General features: G+C 53.1%; 8 protein-coding genes across 8 annotated transcripts; 2 read left to right on the top strand and 6 right to left on the bottom strand.

Annotated features, from left to right (window-relative positions):
- Positions 1-475: 475 nt before the first annotated feature.
- On the bottom strand, positions 476-1,961 carry K452DRAFT_322791 (uncharacterized protein). The gene is made up of 2 exons (XM_033544553.1): positions 1,248-1,961; positions 476-1,082 (listed from the first exon to the last, which is right to left on the bottom strand). The coding sequence occupies exons 1-2, from the start codon at positions 1,911-1,913 to the stop codon at positions 630-632; spliced, it is 1,119 nt and encodes a 372-aa protein (XP_033391621.1). The 5' UTR covers positions 1,914-1,961; the 3' UTR covers positions 476-629.
- A 177-nt stretch (positions 1,962-2,138) lies between these two features.
- Positions 2,139-3,940, bottom strand: K452DRAFT_280857 (uncharacterized protein; the record flags this gene model as incomplete). Its single annotated transcript, XM_033539472.1, has 4 exons — positions 2,139-3,054; positions 3,107-3,448; positions 3,504-3,516; positions 3,577-3,940. 4 exons carry the CDS (start codon positions 3,938-3,940, stop codon positions 2,304-2,306), a joined length of 1,470 nt encoding a protein of 489 aa, XP_033391620.1. The 3' UTR covers positions 2,139-2,303.
- Positions 3,941-4,079: 139 nt separating this feature from the next.
- Positions 4,080-5,640, bottom strand: K452DRAFT_303215 (multicopper oxidase; the record flags this gene model as incomplete). The annotated part of the gene is made up of 3 exons (XM_033542698.1): positions 4,080-4,888; positions 4,938-5,015; positions 5,073-5,640. The coding sequence occupies 3 exons, from the start codon at positions 5,638-5,640 to the stop codon at positions 4,080-4,082; spliced, it is 1,455 nt and encodes a 484-aa protein (XP_033391619.1).
- Positions 5,641-6,066: 426 nt separating this feature from the next.
- On the bottom strand, positions 6,067-6,231 carry K452DRAFT_213015 (carbohydrate-binding module family 18 protein; the record flags this gene model as incomplete). Its single annotated transcript, XM_033536207.1, has 1 exon — positions 6,067-6,231. A coding segment is annotated over one exon (165 nt), but the record flags the coding sequence as incomplete, so codon positions are not given.
- Positions 6,232-8,248: 2,017 nt separating this feature from the next.
- Positions 8,249-10,053, bottom strand: K452DRAFT_329983 (uncharacterized protein; the record flags this gene model as incomplete). The annotated part of the gene is made up of 3 exons (XM_033545084.1): positions 8,249-8,332; positions 8,364-9,919; positions 9,975-10,053. The coding sequence occupies 3 exons, from the start codon at positions 10,051-10,053 to the stop codon at positions 8,249-8,251; spliced, it is 1,719 nt and encodes a 572-aa protein (XP_033391617.1).
- A 141-nt stretch (positions 10,054-10,194) lies between these two features.
- K452DRAFT_280845 (uncharacterized protein) lies at positions 10,195-11,384 on the top strand. The gene is made up of 4 exons (XM_033539471.1): positions 10,195-10,319; positions 10,375-10,559; positions 10,612-11,030; positions 11,082-11,384. Exons 1-4 carry the CDS (start codon positions 10,296-10,298, stop codon positions 11,255-11,257), a joined length of 804 nt encoding a protein of 267 aa, XP_033391616.1. The 5' UTR covers positions 10,195-10,295; the 3' UTR covers positions 11,258-11,384.
- Position 11,385: 1 nt separating this feature from the next.
- Positions 11,386-14,738, bottom strand: K452DRAFT_259974 (uncharacterized protein). The gene is made up of 6 exons (XM_033538511.1): positions 14,289-14,738; positions 14,032-14,226; positions 13,588-13,975; positions 13,205-13,533; positions 12,887-13,153; positions 11,386-12,824 (listed from the first exon to the last, which is right to left on the bottom strand). The coding sequence occupies exons 1-6, from the start codon at positions 14,667-14,669 to the stop codon at positions 11,442-11,444; spliced, it is 2,943 nt and encodes a 980-aa protein (XP_033391615.1). The 5' UTR covers positions 14,670-14,738; the 3' UTR covers positions 11,386-11,441.
- A 509-nt stretch (positions 14,739-15,247) lies between these two features.
- On the top strand, positions 15,248-17,812 carry K452DRAFT_259972 (uncharacterized protein; the record flags this gene model as incomplete). The annotated part of the gene is made up of 1 exon (XM_033538510.1): positions 15,248-17,812. A coding segment is annotated over exon 1 (2,439 nt), but the record flags the coding sequence as incomplete, so codon positions are not given.
- Between the last annotated feature and the right edge of the window lie 828 nt (positions 17,813-18,640).

Raw genomic sequence — 18,640 nt, 5'->3', positions numbered from 1 at the left:
AAAAAAAAAGCGAACTATACTCTTTAAAAAAAGAGGGAAATATATTTATAAAAAAAAAACTAAAGATATTTATAAGAAAAACAATTTCTAAGATATACGTTTTTATAATATATTGTAATGTATCGAAATATATCGAATTTGTTTTTTAAAAAAAAAATATATATTTATCAGAGAGACTTTTTTGATATATGTATCTCAGAAAATATGCGAAAAACTTATATATCTTAGTAAATAGCCGTAGAATCTATATACTCCAAGATTATAAGAGCCTTTATTTATTATTTTATTATTTTTAGCCTACGGACGGCTGGTATAGTAGTTCGGCTTATTAACCTAATAAAGATATTTTTACCTAGGACTCGGGCTAGGGATTAGGTAAGGGGTACTCTATAGGTACTACTTATATCATCCTCTATCTTAGTTCCCAGTGACTGACATTATAGGCCTAATGTAAAAAAATTTATACCTTTACAAAGCGATCTCTATTCTCATGTAATCTAACCAGCGAATCAAGCTGCTATTATGAAAGCCATAGCTGTACGCTTACGACTTCACATCCTACTATTTGACTACTAACGGCTGTAGTACTATTGGCAATTCGGGAACGGGTGCCGCATATCCACCCTATCTTAGAGACTAGCAGTCTCATCATGCTTTTTGTACATCATATCGAAAATCTGAAGATCTTGAAGAGCATCCTCTGGGGTGGTCTTGATTTTCTTGCCGTCAACAAAACATGCATGCATTTCCTTCAATTCAGCCGTGTAGGCATCCTCGTATGAAGTGAGGACTTCCCTGGATTGAATTTCGCCATGTTCATTGAGTTCCTCTATCCGAACTTTGATTGGCAGACCCTTAACATAGGGAGAATCATAATGGATTGAGACGCGTTTGTTTTCTCCGTACACGGCAAGATGCGCGTCAAATTCAGGAACAGCATCAATGCCGCTTTCATACGTGACCGCAAAAGGCTCACCAGTCTTGTTTCGGAAGTTGAAGATGGCGGAGTAGAACGGCTCATTGACTGATACACCACCGACCGACTCTGGGAAGCCCAAAGCTTCCCTCATCATAGAGATGTCCTGGTTAAGTTCAAGTCAGATATCGTAAATTTCAACTCAAGACCAATGTTTCCCTAACCAAAACCCTGTCCACAATATGCGCGAACGCCCAGCCTCTGATGTGCAGGTGATGTGGAAGATCCCTTAAGGGAAAGACAGGGTCCGAAGTAGGAAGACAGTACTTACGTGAGAACCAAGGCTTCCAAGGAACCTACACATCTTTTTCCGCTCCTCTGTGATCTTTTTCCCGGGGAAAGCTTCTGCAAACAGCTCCCCCAAAAGCCTCTCTCGTTCCTCAGCAGCACCATCAGGGAAGTCCGTATTCTTTACTTGGAAAGTCCCTGACTGCGAGACGAATTGTAAGTTCGGCCCACTGAAGTCGCGAACCCTCGCGTACAAAATCCGCGGGATGGATGCAATTTCTCTTGTAAAGGCCTGCGTGAAAGAAGGCGCGTACCGCCTCATGTACCCTACAAAGACTCGTGATCCACCTGCCGCCTTATCTGCTTCCGCAATTCTCTGGGCAGAAGGTAGCGACAATGTAAGTGGCTTCTCGATCATGACGCGCTTGCCGGCCTTTAATGCGGAGATGGTGTAGGGCGCATGATATTCGTCCGAGGTGAGTATGAAGACGACGTCGACGGCAGGGTCGTTAATGACTTCGTTCGGATCGGTACAGGACTTGGGGATATGGAATTTGGCGGCACAGTGTTCCGCATTCTTGCGAGAGATATCGCAGATGGTTTCGACCGAGTAAAGATGAGAAAGCAGGCTAAGAACAGGCAAATGAATGACCTGAGTTACTTCGCCAGCGCCAATGATACCAACACGGAGCTTCGCAGGAGCGGCCATGGTGAGAAGGTCAACAATGCGTACGTTGGATTGTGGGAGAGAGGTTGAAAGTGGCAGCAAGGCGGATGTGCGCAGCTACGTTATGTTCCCCACTATAAGAGCGGGGCGATCTGCTCTGCCAGACTGCGGGGCTGACGCGAAGCGTTTGTACCAACGTATAGCGAGACAGAGACAGGGGACGATACAAGCAGTCCCTACAGAGCACTTCTTGCCCAGCTCCTAGCCCGAGTTCTAGGCATAGATGAAAAGGTCTTAGAGTATATATGGACTCTAGATATCTTAGCTGGGTCTCTTCTTCTACTCCACAAGTATCACCATCTCGCTTCACGGTGAATCTCGGTTAACGGTGACGGACGTTACACGCTCCCAACGAAGCGTTTACTTTCATGTCTAACGCCCCTCTAGTCTCATGCGATCCAAGGTCCGTCCTTCATCCCTTCTCGCAATCAGAAACCAGGCACTAGCGGTCCAGCAAAATCCTATGCCCAACCAGCTGTGTACGGGCATCTTAAGCTTGTTCAGGCAAATTAGTTGAAAAGCTCCTCTTGGCACGCTCAAGAAGTTGACAGTAAGAGGGCTTGTTGCCTTCGTCAACAATAGCGTGCTGGAAAAGACGGCCCATGCCCCAATACCTCCGCACACGGTTAGGAACCAGAAAAATGGAACGTCTAGGAAGTAGCAGTTGTGATGAATGTTGGGAAGTTCACCGCAAATGAGGACCATTGGAGTCAACATTATGAGCGTCAGGGACGACGTGTAATGAAGCGTACGCCAATAGGCGCGCGTCTCCTCTCGGCTTCCTGATAGAGGCTCATCAGCTCCGGCAGCAGAGGGAAAACCAGTTAAGACGTCGCCTTGCGGCACCATATCGGCGACAATGGCACGATAAGTGCGCAGAAGCAGGACCGGATAAATGGCGACGAAAAAGGACGAAAAGACGCCAGCTACGATACTCTCCGATGTAACACGCCCGCCTGGGCGGATACAGGCAACGAGCAAACTGAAAGCTGCCGTGAGAGCAGACGACATAGTGGAAACCGAGTTGGCAGAGAGCGCCGACCGCGAAGAAGTCGAGGCAAGGATCAGGGACAGCGGCACCACACCAATTCGGGCCAAGCTGTACGTTTCTTGTGCCGAGTAACTAGATAGTGGTCGTCAGCTGCCGGCCCGTATGTGATTGACCGAAGACTAACGCGAAAGATATATTGCTCAAGACCACTTTCGCCAGGTACACGATAGCCAGAAGAAGTGCCTGGCGGGCCACACGCCACTCAAACTCGAAGACGCCACCACCAGCTATGCCAGCGCTGCCGCCAGGCAACCGGCGTAGGATACTGGCAAGAAGCCCCGTCGTTCTCGCGGCACCCCGAGACCCAGGCGATCCAGCTGAGAGGGGCGTGGAGGGAGCTACGGCTGCGCCGAGCCCCAGCCTCTGAAGAGGCCGGGCGAGCAGGCGCGTGAGGCTGGAGAACCAAATGAGAAGGATGTGTGCCAAAATCAATTGTATCCATGTCATAGTAAGCGGATATGGGAATCTGCTACGCATTAGCGAACGGGCCCAGAGGACAGTGTCGGGCGGGCGAGTCTTACTTGTATACACCAGCTGTGGGGGCACGTCAGCGCAGGCTCTTGCAGCAATGTCGACGTCTGGTGGAGACGGTACTCAGCAAAATAAAGCGGTTCATCAAGAGCAGACCGAAGGCGCAGCCAGAAACCCAGAAGAGCAGCAGACCGACATAGACCTGCCAGCCCGTCCAGGTGCCGAAGAAGAAGTTGCCGAGGCCGCCATTGGCCAGGATGCCGCGCCAGGAGCGCGCATGGCCGCCGCTCGCGATGTCCGAAGCGACAAGCGGCCTGACGAGGGACAATGGCTCGTAGTCGTCGTCCTCATCCTCGGACTGGGCGGCGCTGCGGGCGCGAGGGTAGGGCGAGGGGGTGCGGGAGATGTCGACGAGGGGAATGGCGCCAGGTTGGAGCTCGGCGGAGCCGGCGGAGGACTGGCGGAGATGGGCGGACTGTCCCTCCATGCTTGGATGCGTGTGGAGCGGACGAGGGAAGGGGTGAGTGAAGCAAGCACGGCAAGGATTACTGTGCGAGTCATGCGCCGAACCAGACATTACATTACATGACTAGGTAGGTAGGTTAGAGAGGTATCGCTATCATGGATCAAACGCCCGACTGCGGCTCCAAGCCCCGGCCCTCCGCCCACTCGTTCCACGCCCCGCACAGCTCGCCCAACCCGCTGCCATCGTCGTCAAACGTCTCCGCAATCTCCGCTTCCAGCTCCACAATCTGCGCCGCAAACCCCATCGCCTGGTGGAAGCCCACGTGACAGTGCATGTTCCACACCCCCGGGTTGTCCGCCCGCCACGCCAAGACCACATAGCCCCCGCCCGGCATCATCACCGTGTCCCGCCGCGCAGGGTTCTGCAGCCTCAATGCCGTGTCACCCGTATACGTCCCGTTCCCAATCCCAACTATTCCAAAGTCGTGTCCATGCAAATGTACGGGGTGTGGGAAGTCTATGGTGCTCTGCATGATGACGTAGATCCACTCGTTGCGCGTGGGCGCCGTCAGTAGCAGCTTGCCGCTGTAGTTGTTCACGACGCCCTTTTCCACGATGCCGCGCAGCGTCGGATCACCCCAGTGGGCGACGAACGTTGTTCCGTCAATGAACCATTTGTAGACATTGTTGGCGTCGGTCGTGACGGAGACGTCGGCGTTGAAGGCGGCGTCAGCATCGGCAGCGTCGAGAGCCAGCACAGGCGTATGGAGCGCCGGATCCTCGTCCACGCAAGCAGGCGTATAGTTGTACGCCGTTGACGTTGGCATGGCCCCTGGACCGCCGTTGTAATGAACGATTGCTCTTATATCGTGGCCTTGTCTGACGTTACCGCAGGGATCTTGGTTGTCCGAGCGCATCCAGTAGTCGCCCACTGCTTGATCCGCGGACACAATAACTTCGTACCGTTGCCCTGCAGCTTGTCAGTAATATTTCTTTTATCCGAGAGAGCTTTGGCTTACCGATGTTGATATCGAGTATATCTGTTTCATAGGGCACTATGGGCGTAAAGTCGGTGGAGATGACTTTTAATTTGTGCCCTGGTCGCATTGTCAGTCGTAAGGCCTCAAAGCTGCATCTTAAGGTCAAATACTTACCGTCAATGTAGAACTTGAAACTTGACTGAATACCCACACTAACGAGTCGCAACAAATACGATTTGCCCTTGACCACATTCATCTCGAAACGTTTCCCGGTCTGGTTAAATGAGCCATCTGGACCCCATGTGTTCATCCCGTTGATCAGGCCGTTGTCCATGGCAGGTGCTCTAGCGCCCTCCTCAGTAACGGGGCTTTGAGAGCGGGCATAGAGCGTGTCCACAGTCTCATGGCTCCAGTCCTGTAGGAAGATGTGCCCTGCGTCAACGTCATACTCGGCACTGCTGGGCCCATAGATGTTTATAGGACCGTAAACTCCTTCCCATGTTTGGAGAGCAAAGTGAGAGTGGTACCATGAAGAGCCGTAAGATGTAGCAGTAAATACGTAAGTCATCTGCTCGCCTGGCGGTATGGGGCATTGAGTGATAGATGGTACGCCGTCATACTGGTTCGTGTGGTTCTGCCGGATACCGTGGAAATGAATGGTTGTACCGTTGTCCTGCATTTGGTTGATCACAGTGACTCTGACTGTGTCCCCCCAGTTGGCCTCAATAAGGGGCCCGGGCATCGTACCGTTGACTAAGAGGCCGATCCGAGGCACACCATCTGGTGCAAAGGTTGTATTTGTGACAACGAGAGTGTACTCTACAGTCCGACATGTCTTGGGAGTGTATTCATAGTAATTGGTGGTGATGTTGTAGCCACACCATTGATCGGTCCCCGGCTGGCCTTCGCAACGGACGCAGGAACCATCGGTTGAACTTGTAGGAAGGACTTCTGGACACGCAGATACAGTCTCGGTTTCGGTTGAAGTGCTGCTGGGCTGAGTCGTATTTTGAGGTAGTGATGTTGCGGAAAAAGTTGGCGTGAAGGCTGTAACGGTTTCAATTGCCGTAAAAGTCGTGCTCGTCCATATTGTGGCCACCGAGTTTGACTTTGCAGCGGGAGGAGAGCCATACCGCTGCCTCCTTTTCAGGCTATGGGGCCAATTTGAATCGCACACACCGTGACTGGCCTGGCAGCCCTCCTGACAGTAGGCGCTTGTAGAGCCGCAGAATCCATACTGGCTACAACAGTCGCCGAATAAAGACCCTACGCACGTGTAGCCTAGCGAGCCTCCGCAAGTACCGTCTTGAGAGGGCGATCCTCTAACACTGGTACAGAGTCCGTATTCTACTTGGCAACCGACATCGCAGTGTTCGGCCGTCGCGCCACAAGTACCTTCATTGCTGCAGCAGTTGCCAAACACGGAGTTAAAACAGGTGAGTCCATTTCTCCAACCGCATGCACCATCGCGGGAGATGTGCGATAGGGCGGACGAGATACCGGCCATGCAAAAAAGAGACCAGCCGACAATTTTCATGTCGGATGGCTGAATGAAGAAAGCGAAAGATGTTATATGAACGATGAAGATTGCATTGAATACCGAATGTTGGGATGAAGAAGAAAGAAAGATAGCGGCCGACGTGGACGACGGCCTGCGGTTATTTTTGAGTGAGCAATGGGTAGACGACCAGCCTCGTATATATGGTGAAGTCACCTTAGGTCCTCTCGTAGCTGCCAGGCCGGTCACCGTTTGCGTAGCTATTTCCCAGAGTACCAAGAACGCACTGGGCCGCGCAGGCCACCGCCATGATGCTCTCAAAATGACCTGATGCTCAATGGTACTCTAGCAGTACTCAACGGCAAGTCACGTAGAGTTGCGGTCTGAAACTGTGGCTGCTGCATCATCTTTTCCTTTTTTAGCAACTCGCATCGCGAGAGCGCTTCTTGATTGGTTGCTAAGGAGCTGTGGACCATGTGCGATGCGGCTCAAATGCTAAGACGCCAGCCGTTCCCGGGAGCATGCAGAAAGACGGCACGCCGACAAGCATGTGTACCCGAGCGAGAATACGCGGGTCTCCGCATCCCGCCACCCAACCATGGACGAGGCGGTATCAGTTAAAGTGGCTGGACGTCCCGACGGCTAGCGGAAGAAGGCGGCTGAGCTCGTGGCCGTGGCTGTACGGTATATGTTTTAGTAGCGAGGGTGCTTTCAACTTTTACTAAATCTGCCACAGCCCGTGTCTCTCGATATCCCTGGGGCATACGAGACAGATCTGCTAACTGTGGTAATAGTTGGCGCGGTTGTACAAGGTGATCCTGCAAGAAGACACTCCAGCCGTCTTTCTTCGTCAGGCAGCTGTTGTTGCACCTGCATGAGTCCTTCATAGTGGGTGGGGGGTGTTGCTGACATCTGCATGCGTGAGGTAGGTAGTTATCGACCGGAGCACGGATAAACCCGCTCCATTCTTGGTACCCGTGAGCTAGGTAATTCCAGCTAGACAAGCATTTTCACGTGCGCGGATCCGTGTCCAGGTCCCCGCACTAGGTACGACGAAGACCGTTGGGTTGGCACTTGGCCACAAGCGGCTACGCACGTTACCGTCGAGCGAGATTCACCGCCTAACCAGTTAATGACGCTTGTACGGAGTGGAAGAAGAATCCAGTTCAGGCGTTCGTAGTATGCGTGTGCTCTAAGACCTTTCCACTCATATCTGGGATTTAGGGTTAAGGCTAAACAAAGAGTAGTCCGTAAGAAGTGCTTGGTCGATCTCTGTCTCGGTAGACAGTGAATCTCGGTTGACGGTGACGGACGTTACGTATCCCGAGACTGAAATGACTGCATTGCATCTGGGTAACAGATCTTCGCCCATTGGTAGGGCTGCAATCCGACGGTTTCTGGGAGACCAAAACACAACTGCTGCCGAGCGGCTCGAGCTCGGGCCCTATCGTGTACGTAGTACGACGAAAAGTGTGCAATCTCTCCTTGTCATACAGGTGCACGACGTTTTACTGTAGCCTTGCCAACCGACCTGTTCGGCGTCTTGACTCTTGAGCACGACGCCAGTTAGCCGCATAAAGCCATGACGCAGCGTCGACGTACACAGCATCGCTTTCAAACACCCGACCCATGGCGAGCAAGGCAGTACTACGTTTCAGGCGCAGCCAAGATCTGTCGCTGCATTTCTCCGGGGCGGTTCAGGGTGTTTTCCCGAAACGGCCACGGCCGTCCATAACAGGCAACCGCCCACAGGGCTGGCACCGGCAGCCGGCGGCGATCATCCGAGCCCGTGTTACCCATCGCCGTCATCTGACAACAAACATCATTAGCTGGGTATGAAGCTCGCGCCACGCTACAGCTGCCTATCCTTACATCCCTGGTGCTTCAGGTCACGAGAGAACTCGTAGTCACTCCACTTTTTCCTGCTCCTTGTCCCCTGTTCCATCGTCGTTTGTCGCGCCCTCTACCCCGCCCAATTGTGCTTTGAGGCCGCCCTTGCCAACCCTCATGGCTCTCTTCAGTTCTTCTTCCTCCTCTTTCAGACGACCTTTTCCATACTCAAGGTCCTTCCTTTGTCTCCACTTTTCTTCCTGTACCCTTTTCTCGCGCTCCGCTAGCGCCTTTTCTCTCCTCTCTCGATCCCTCTTCCGTCTCTCGACCTCCTCTAGCTCCTCGCTCGGCTGACCCGTAGCCTCCGGCGCTGGAGGCAGTGTGGAAATATATGCTTCAATCATTGAATCACGTACCGATGCAGACAGCGAGATGTAGCGCAGGTCTGTCAGTAGTGCTGGAGGCAACGCAGCGAGGCTCGTGGAGCGGTTAAGGGCAGGCAGCGGCAGTGACTTGAGAAGAGCAGAAAGGTCCGATTTGCGCGTGCTCTCCGGAAGTTTGAGGCGATTGATGTGCTCGCGATACCACTTTTCGCGGTCTTTGTCGAGAAGCTTGGCGTCCTTCATTTCAGGCTCTTTTTTGTACTTGCGCCGGAATTCAGGCCAATAAAGTTTAGGAGTAGCGTGCTTCTGCAGAAAAGCCAAATATGGGATTGCCGGGTCCCTCTTTTCGGCCTTCTCGCGCTGTTCTTTGAGCTGGGCAACACGTTCGCGTGACCATTCGCTCCAGGCTTCCTTGCGAGACCTCATGTTTGGCAGAGCGACGTATCTGTCGTCTTCAATGACACGACCTTCCTCGATGACTTTTTCCCATGTAGTGAATGGGTTGATGTGATAATCATCTAACAGGTCTTTGAACAGTGCTTTGGAGTCCTCTTCAGTCAAAGGCAAACCCTCGGCACCTTCCTCCCATTGATCATCCTCGCCATTTTCGTAAGAGCCTGGATCCATGCCATAATCTTCACCCATGGCTGCCAACTGGTATGCAATATCGTCTTCGTTGAACTCGACGGGCTGTTCATCTGCTTCTTCGTCCGTCTTCTGCCGCTTCGATGGACCATCTTCGTTCTCGGCATCCTCGTCATCAGTAACTTCGACTTCTTCGTACTCATCGCTATCATAGGCCTTTGGCTCTGCCGTAGAGGTCGTAACAACCCGCGGGACAGTCTTGGCGTCTTGGGCGGCCATTTCGGCGGCAGCAGCTTCACTATCATTCAGGTCGTCATCGCTAATTTCGCCTCGTTCACGCCGCTCGCGCCGCTCGCGCTCAATGCGGTCGAACTCAACCACACCTTTCATCACATCTTGCGGGAACTTCCAAAAGCTCTCGTTCGTGTGGGGGTTGTGCACGAAGCGCCTTCTAAGTTTGGTCTTGACTAACAACCATGGCGCACATCCAGGTATGAGGTACACGTGCTTTGGACGGTCATCGGGATGGTGTCTGCGACGGTCGGGATAATTTGCTTTGCCGCGCGAAATTTGGGGAGGTTGTTGGTGGCGTTGTTGATGATGATGATGATGGTGAGGCTGCTGGGGGTCGATGGGGGGCAGCTGGTTCGGGAACAGTTGGGGCAAGGAAATGGGGCGCTGGTATGTCGACTGCTTGGTTTCAGCGTTGTAATAGTAGGAATGGCCTAGGACAGAGTCAGCAGGCGCGGAGCGCGCAAAACGGGATGGCGGGTGACTTGCCTGTCGGAGCCTTGTGTTCGGACCAGCCGGGCGGGAGCGGCGGCGGGGCGGGGGCGGGCTTGTAGGTCGACTTGAGCATCGTGTTGGTACGTAGGCAGGTATTTGGTGGGATGGAGGGATGGGCGAGCTCTTGCAATGATGCTTTTCTTGGCGCGCCTCGGTCGGCGCGTCGGCGGATTGACAAGAGCTCGCGGCCCAGTCCGTGCGCGGCTGGCTGGAGCTCGCTCACACCTACCTCTACCTGCCTGCCTGCTCCAACGGCCTAGGTAGATACCCTCTCCCCCGCCATCCTCCCCCTTCCATCATCCCCGTACCGCCACCATGTCCCGGAGATACGACTCCAGAGTAAGCGTCCCCCACTCTTTTTGCTCGCACCCTGTAGCTCACCCGCTCCGTCTAGACGACCATCTTCTCGCCCGAGGGCCGTCTCTACCAGGTCGAATACGCCCTCGAAGCCATTTCCCATGCCGGTACCGCCCTCGGCATCCTCGCGAAGGATGGCATCGTGTTGGCCGCCGAGCGCAAGGTCACCAGCAAGCTGTTGGAGCAGGACACGTCGGCCGAGAAGCTCTACATCCTCAATGAGTGCGTCGCCATCTCCTCACCCCAGCCCTTGTCTCACATCTGACTTCTGTAGCAACATGATCTGCGCAGTAGCAGGCATGACTGCCGACGCCAACATCCTCATCAACTACGCCCGTCAAGCCGCCCAGCGCTACCTCCTCACCTACAACGAAGACATTCCCTGCGAGCAGCTTGTGCGGCGCCTGTGCGATCTCAAGCAAGGCTACACTCAGCACGGCGGTCTGCGTCCCTTTGGTGTCTCTTTCATCTATGCCGGCTACGACCCCCAGCGCCAGTTCCAGCTCTACCAAAGCAACCCCAGCGGCAACTACGGAGGCTGGAAAGCGACCAGCGTTGGCGCTAACAACGCGAGCGCGCAGAGTCTGCTGAAGCAGGACTATAAGGAGGATTGCGATCTGAAGGAGGCATGCGGTCTGGCTGTCAAGGTGCTCAGCAAAACAATGGATTCAACCAAACTAAGCAGCGAGAAGAGTATGTCGAACCCGCTCCATTTTAATACTCAAAGATGCTAACTCTACGCAGTTGAGTTTGCCACCGTGGGCAGAACGAAGTCCGGAAAGGTCTATCACCATCTTTGGGGTGCCGATGAGATTGATGCGCTCCTAAAGGAGCACGGATTAGCCAAGTCGAGCGACGGGGAGACGACTGAAGAGCGCATGGGCACGGCAGGTTACGCGGAGAATAGGCCGGAGAGTTAGATGTGACTCTACAGTCACCCCTCTGAATGGAACATGACGAATGTAATATACCTGCCTCTTATCAAGACGCCAATACATTCACGCAGATGCTCTGTCATAATACGATTCCCATCCAATTGCCACATCGCCTCGGCTTGTAATTCGACCTTAAGGCTATGATACGGTACATATCCTATTTTGCATGTTAATCACTCAGGAGCCATTCTGGTTCTGCATCTTCATCCTCCGGGTCATGTGAAAGCAGAGAACCTTTGTCGTCCTCGGAAGCAGGCACCTCTTCGCTTGTCTCCGACTTGGGAGTATGTGGACTTTGAATGACCATGTCCATCTCATTGGTTTTATTGAATCCGTCAGGTTCCGTCTGAGCAACGGAATGGGCCGAAGTATCACCCAAGGCATTTTCCGGTGTATCGACTGCTGGGTCCTCTGTCGCAGTTCCCTCCTGAATTTTTTGGACGTCCTGTTTGTGGAACTTCGATTCCCTAACCGGTTCTTCAAATGGCGCTTGTTCGGAAATCGCCCCGTTCTCGCTTTGGTCAACCACAGCATCCTTTGGGGATGCTTCTTCCCGATTTGATGGCCATTCTACGGGTGTGTTGACAGAGAAACCATTTCCATCTTCCGGCTCCAATTTGGCGTTGTCTTCCAGCAAGAACCCACCTCCTTCGTTTGGAATGGATTTATTTTCTCTTTCAAGAATCGTTCTACCCTGTTTACCGGGAGGACTCTCTTCTTCATTTGAACCATGCATTGACGAGTCATCCGGCAGAAACCCTCCACCTCCCATATCCATATCGACATCGCGCTGGAAGTGTTGTTGATGCGAATTCTCACGCATTAAGGAGCTCCGGAATATTTCGTGGCTGTTGTCTTCGGGAACGAACCCTCCTTCTAGACTGATGTAGTCAGTGTTGTTGGGGCTTCGGCGGTCTCCTGTAGGGTCCGGATCTTCGCTCATGGCGGCAGCGCGGAAAAACCCACCGGCTTGTTCTTTCTCAGCTGCATCAGCATCTATCCGGTCTACCTCCTTGCCAATGTCTCTTTCTTCATTTCCTGAGGCGTATGACTGGACCTGTTGCTTGATCCTTAAGCCCAGTAGGAATCTTCGCCACAACCTCAAAGCCTCGTTTGAACGCTTTTTCTTCTCATCCTCTTGTTGCGCTTGACCTAGACCTTCAATTACACTCTCAACTGCTTCCTTGAAGTTTTCCGCGACGATAACTCCTTGTTTAATTGCCGTGCCGTGCCGTCCCTTGAATTGGAATCCAGTAACTGCATCCGCGTAATCAATGCCGAGAATGCGGGAGGCTCTGGCAGCATCACGATGCCGAATGTGTACCCCCCCTCGAGGGACCATGGATGCTACATAGACGTCAAGATTCCCAAAGGCATTACGAGGAACACGACCACGGACTATCGGTGGTGGAACGTAGAGCTCGGTTTGAATGTCCGCGTAAAGGCCAGCACCAACAATTCCCTCGGCACTGTGACCTGGGTCTTCCTCGATTTCTAATCCTGCGTGGCGGTCTCGGCGTGGCTTAGCATGCTTTAGAGGTTGCTCGCTTGGCTGCAGTAGGGATGGACGATTTAGTGGGCATATCCTAACTACGATACAACGGTGAAACTCACCTTGACTTCCCGGCCGAGCCGGTACCACTTGTCCGCACTTTTCAGAGAATGCACATCCCGGCGCCGATAAATTGGTTCCAGCTTGCTGACAGCAGAGGATCCGACATTGACCTTGCCAACTTCTCTCTTTGGATGAATGACTTCATTGTGCCTGAGATGCCTTTCAAGCACGTAGTACGGATGGTCCTTGAAGTCCTGCATGTTTTTTGGCATCTCCTCAGAAGCTTCCCTCTTGGCAAGCTCCGCATCTTCAACTTGGTCCCTATCCTACCATAGATGGTCAGAATAAGGATGCATAGTGTAGAGTAAAAGGCTCACCAAAACTATTCCACGGCGAAAGATCTTCATGGCCTTCCTCCACCATCGATCTCCACTTGGCGTCGTTTCTACCCTGAGTTTTCTGGTTTTTGCATTGTATGCTTTGGCGTACCTACGAGTGACGTCTTTCGCGACACCATCTGCCTCAAAGGCCACAACGTATGTCATGTTAACATCCAGGTCGCTAAGCGGAGGCTCTATTTTGAAAGGCTTTCCGACGGTCATGGTTGCTATTGGATCTACTGGTAGCCATTTCTGATTAGCAGTATTGAATGCTTCTACCCAATAGACTGGATACCGTGGTGGTGGAATAACGGTGCTTTTTTGTACTTGAGTGATTGTCATTAACAGTGCGTCAACATTGTACGCAAGGCCTCTCTCACCTGTAGCCTGTGATGGCGATCCTTGGTAGGGAGAAACACTAGTTCTTGGCTGTCCCATTCTCTTTATCCTCTTAATGGGCGTCGCTGCCGCGCCCCTGGATGGTTTTGATTCGGGTACGGGCAAGGAGCTTTGTCCTTCGTCGCCATCGCTCCCGGAAACATAGGTGGTTGCTTTGGCCGGTGTTGACGAGACAGGGGGTAGGATATTAGCAGCCGACGCGAACGGGAGCGGTTGCAATGAGGCGACTAATCTAGTCTCAACACCAGATGCACGTAAAAAGGCGCAGAAAAGTTGCGCGCCGGTATCAGGGGAACCTTCAAATGCTATAGCTGCCTTTCGTAGATCTGAGATGTCTAGCATTGTGTCTTCGTTTTCTGGAGGTTTGTACTGTTTTCTCCGGTCAGATCATCTCTTGAATGATCAATCATGGTTGCATTTCGTACCGCTTCAAGATCTTTTGGATCCTCTGCCCACTTTGCCCTTTTCGTTCCAGTAGCATTTATTTTGAAATCTTTCCAAACGTCCTTTGCCAGGTTGAGGCCATCTACAAAAGCCCTAGTAGCCTGGAACTGGCTGGATTTAGGGTTCAATGTCAGGGAGGTGGACATTTTTGTATTAAGGAACCTTTTTAAGGATGCCTGATGCCCACATCAGAAACGGCAAATCAACCAGCAAGGACTCGACGACCTGGTGCGCATACCTGGATTGCTGGGTCGTTGCACCACGCGTTCCTTACGTAAGAGTGATAGAGCAGGCATAACACGTGCACCTTATGGATGTTGAGCTTCATCAGCTTTTCAGCAGCAGTTGCTGCTTTCCTACGAGCCTTTGTCGGTGCCTTCTTGGCCGCCTCAGGGCCGCCTATGCTGATTTCTAAGGTGTCTGCTTCCTGAGCGCGCTGGGGCGACCGAAGAAGGTAATCAGCGCCGGAGCCCACTTCAACCTCTTCCCACTCAACATCGCTGTCACCGGTGCCTTCGGAGCTATCGCTGACAGTCTGGACGGGTGGAGAAGCAGGAGGCGCGTCGAGCTTGCGCTTCTTCGGCGGCCGGGCTTCGTCGGGCCTGGAATCCGACAGCATGGCCTTGTAAACATCGGGCACGCCATGGTTCGAGTTTGATCGTTGCCGTCTGCCGGTCCGTGTTTTCGGGGCCATGGTGTTGGCGTGGTGGAAGTCTGTCGCGTCGCGCGATGACGTTGTTTTGGGGGCTGCCAGGTCACGGGGTCGCATATGTTATATTTTCTTCCAACCTAGTCCACCACCTCACCTCCTCGTCCGACGTCGCGTAGATCCGGAAATTGCCAAAGGAAGCAATATGTCGACCAACATACCAATCGGCGAGCTGTGCAGACGCAGGACCGGAATGCTTTCTGCATCGCGCGCCCTTGATGGGAGGCGTGGAACGTAGCATTCGTGCAAGAGCTAGGACATGTGTGAGAGTTTGTTTCGGCAAGAATGACCCCGCGCTGTGTCACGGCAAACAGCAGCAGCTCCCTTACAAGATTGCCCACACCTGCCAGCAGCGCCATGTCAATTTCATCTGCCCGTTATCCCTCGACCGAGCCTCCCTCCAAGCCACGACCATGCCCAAGCTCTGCACCCATTTGGACCCTGGTGATGCCAAAGGGGATTGGAGCAATGGAGCAAACCAAACCGGAGATGCCCCGTGCCCAAAAGCTTGCCCTTCCTCGGACAATGTCTTAGACACTGCATACGCAACGCCAGGCGGGGACGTTGAGAAGGGCCCGGCTTTCTGGGAGCATGTCAAGCTCAGTGTGTCCGGTATGACATGTAGTGGATGCGAGGCGAAGCTGCGCAAGGCCTTGGAAAAAATACCATCAATTGAGAATATCCGAACCGACCTGGTGCTGTCAACAGCACAGTTTTCTGTCGACACAAGGACTATCTCGGCCAACGACGCCTTGCTGCAACTGCAGCGTATGACTGCCTACAGCTTCGAGCGGATCATTCATAGCGAAGGTTTATTCTTGGACATACTCGTGGACAGCCCTGAGGTGCTTTGCGGCCTCGCCTTGCCGTTTGGAGCACTTAGAATCGATCATCTTGGGAAGAGAAGCAAGGAAGGCAAAACTGTTGTACGAATCTATTACGACCCGGCGCGGGTTTATCCGCGCGACCTCCTGGAGAAGGGGTTTGGCATACAAGATATCCAGCTGGCCCCGATACCTCCAAACCCCTCAATAATAGCCGGTAGGAAACAAGTGCGGAAAGAGTTTACGTATTTCGTCATATCTGCTCTCCTCACTGTTCCGGTTCTAATTTTCGCATGGGCGCCTATCCCTGGGTCACGGCTGGTATACAACGCTATCTCACTAGGGCTAGCTACTGTTGTTCAGGCCGGCCTTGCTTGGGAATTTTATCCAAGTGCGTTTCGAAGCCTGATACATTCCAAGACGGCAGACATGGACCTGCTCATTGTCTTGAGTACGAGCACGGCCTGCATCTTTTCCATTGTAGTCTTTTCTTATTATGCGGCCGGACATCCGTTATCTGTTGGATCCTTTTTCGAGACGAGCACCCTGCTCGTGACGTTGATCAGGCTTGGTCGGTTTGTCAGCGAAATAGCCCGACAAAAGGCAACAGAATCCGTTTCCATCAAATCGCTGCAGGCACCTACTGCTTTTCTCCTTTCCAAACATCGGACTGTTACTAGGGAAATTGACGCACGGCTGCTTCAACATGGTGATGACTTTCGTGTTCTTCCACATTCACGGATACCCACAGATGGTGTCGTCATCTATGGTGGCTCGCAGGTGGATGAATCTACTATGACTGGAGAATCGAAACCCGTCGCAAAAGGAATAGGCTCCTCAATCACAGCTGGGACTTTGAACCTAGACGGTACCTTGGACGCCGCCTTGAGCCGCATGCCTTTTGAGAACAGTATTAGCGAAATCGGTGCCATGGTCGAAAATGCCGAGCTTTCGAAGCCAAAGTCACAAGCTATGGCTGATCGCATTGCAGGGTATTTTGTCCCTGCAATTATAGCTATCGCCTGTATTGTCTTCACTGTCTGGTTACTTATCGGCACTTGGCTTCTTGGGCTCTCAGCATCAAACTCGGCTATTGAGGCTGCAAAATATGCCATCGCAACCCTAATCATCTCCTGCCCATGCGCAATTGGCCTTGCCGTTCCTATGGTCATAGTCATAGCGAGTGGACATGCCGCGAAGCACAGCGTAGTCTTCAGCTCGCCTCCGGCCATTGAGGCTTCACGGAAGGTTTCACACGTCATCTTCGACAAGACAGGGACGTTGACTCAAGGGAAGATGACTGTTATCTTCGAGCTATGCGATCCTACCACAAGTTCACATGTCCTGGGCCTGGTTTCGGCAAACAAACATCCAATCTCGATCGCATTATCAAAGCACCTTGAGCACCAAAGTTCCTTGCAGAGTACAAAATTTAAGACGCTTAACGCCACTGCTGGTGGTGGCATTGAAGGTAGGCTTGACGGTCTTGTGGTGAGGGGAGGAAGCTATCGATGGCTCGGAGTTGAAGAGTCCGAGGTACACGGCTTTGTTGTATCGAGGCTCAAAGACGCAGGTCGCAGTATGACTGGCCGAGATAATTCCCATCTCTTCCATTCAACATTCGCCGTCACCGTTAATGAGAAACTGGCAGCCTTATTCGCACTGGAAGATGTTCTACGCCCGGAAGCTGCGCAGGTCATTTCAAAGCTCCGCTCTCAAAAAATTACCGTCTCGTTGGTCAGTGGAGATGAGGAGAGAGCAGTCCAGCGGATCGCGCAATTCTTAAATATTGCCCCGGCAAACACACGCTCTCGCTGCTCGCCGCAGGACAAGCAAGAGTACGTCCGCGATGCCCAACGATGCAATGGCGGCCAAACCGTCATGTTCTGCGGTGACGGGACCAACGACGCCGTTGCGCTGATGCAAGCCAACGTCGGGGTGCACATGGGCGGCGGAACGGACGTCGCCAAGAGCTGCGCGGACGTGGCGCTCGTCCGCCCCGACCTGCGGGGCATCCTCATAGCCATGGACCTGTCGCGGCGCGCGGTGCGGAGGATCTGGTTCAATTTCGTCTGGGCGGCGGGCTACAACACACTTGCAGTGCTCCTGGCCGCCGGGGCGTTCGTCAAGGTCCACGGCGCGGTCATTCCGCCGCAGTTTGCCGGGCTGGGGGAGATTGCGAGCGTGGTGCCCGTCATCCTAGTGGCCTTTTCTCTCAAGTTTTCCAAGCCGGAACCCCTCTCGAGCAGCGGCGGCAACGCCCTGTTGCCGGCTACAGATGCCGGGAGCGAAGGATTACGCGGTGGCATCGTGGACGCCGCGGCACGGGGCGGCGGAGGACATTGTGCGTAAACGTACGAGCCACAGAAGATTTTCTCATTCCACAGACGTTGGTGGAAAGCCGTCCAAAGGGGGCTCGTGCTCCCTCTCCCGGCGGGGAGCATGGCGGTTGGAGTCGACGGCCGACGGTCGGCTCGGCTGGCCTAGACCGCGGTCCAACGCCCTCGTCGGCACGCCGCCGTCGCAAAGCCACTTTGTCGGGACGTTGTTGTTTGATCGGCGAAGGAGGCTCCGTCTTTGATTGGTCCGTTTTTGGACTACGCATGTTGTGGGTTTAAGTCTGACTGATGATACGACGTCCGAGCTACCAGCTGCAAATCTTCTCTCCATTGTTTCTGCGTAGTAGATCCCTATCAGAGTTTGCGCAGCCAGGGGCAGGCAGGATGTCGAGGAAAGAGCCCGTTCTATTTCTTGGTATCTTAATGCTGCGTTAGTCCTTTTCTTGACGACAGGACAACTTGTGATTAATCGGAAACCGTCCATGCTCCAATTCGAACAATGCCGACCACGCAAGGGAAAAAGAAAAGAAAAAGTTTGTCCAAGAACTAAACTTCCACCATGAATGCAAGCTACTCTAGCCCCCCCAGAAACTCCCGCTGCCGAGGAGAGCCCAACAAAACCAGCAGCGGCGACGGGGGAATGATGAACAACCCGTCTCGCGGAAAAAGACGCCAAGACGCCCTGCAATTAGAACAACCCAAAACTCATGCTCACGTC

This window comes from Aplosporella prunicola (genome assembly GCF_010093885.1).
Source record: "Aplosporella prunicola CBS 121167 unplaced genomic scaffold K452scaffold_72, whole genome shotgun sequence".
Classification (NCBI taxonomy): Eukaryota; Fungi; Ascomycota; class Dothideomycetes; order Botryosphaeriales; family Aplosporellaceae; genus Aplosporella; species Aplosporella prunicola.
The sequence above is the reverse complement of the archived record's forward strand: the minus strand, read 5'-3'. Positions and strand labels throughout refer to the sequence as shown.

Bases quoted from the DNA above. Each gene is read 5' to 3' on its own strand.
- K452DRAFT_322791 (XM_033544553.1), bottom strand. From the start codon at position 1,913: ATGGCCGCTCCTGCGAAGCTCCGTGTTGGTATCATTGGCGCTGGCGAA. The intron at 1,083-1,247 runs GTAAGTACTGTC...GAACTTAACCAG, and splicing joins TTGGAAGCCTTGGTTCTCAC to GACATCTCTATGATGAGGGA.
- K452DRAFT_280845 (XM_033539471.1), top strand. From the start codon at position 10,296: ATGTCCCGGAGATACGACTCCAGA. The intron at 10,560-10,611 runs GTGCGTCGCCAT...TGACTTCTGTAG, and splicing joins AAGCTCTACATCCTCAATGA to CAACATGATCTGCGCAGTAG. The intron at 11,031-11,081 runs GTATGTCGAACC...AACTCTACGCAG, and splicing joins CAAACTAAGCAGCGAGAAGA to TTGAGTTTGCCACCGTGGGC.
- K452DRAFT_259974 (XM_033538511.1), bottom strand. From the start codon at position 14,669: ATGCTGTCGGATTCCAGGCCCGACGAAGCCCGGCCGCCGAAGAAGCGC. The intron at 14,227-14,288 runs GTATGCGCACCA...TGTGGGCATCAG, and splicing joins GCAACGACCCAGCAATCCAG to GCATCCTTAAAAAGGTTCCT. The intron at 13,976-14,031 runs GTACGAAATGCA...CGGAGAAAACAG, and splicing joins ATCCAAAAGATCTTGAAGCG to TACAAACCTCCAGAAAACGA.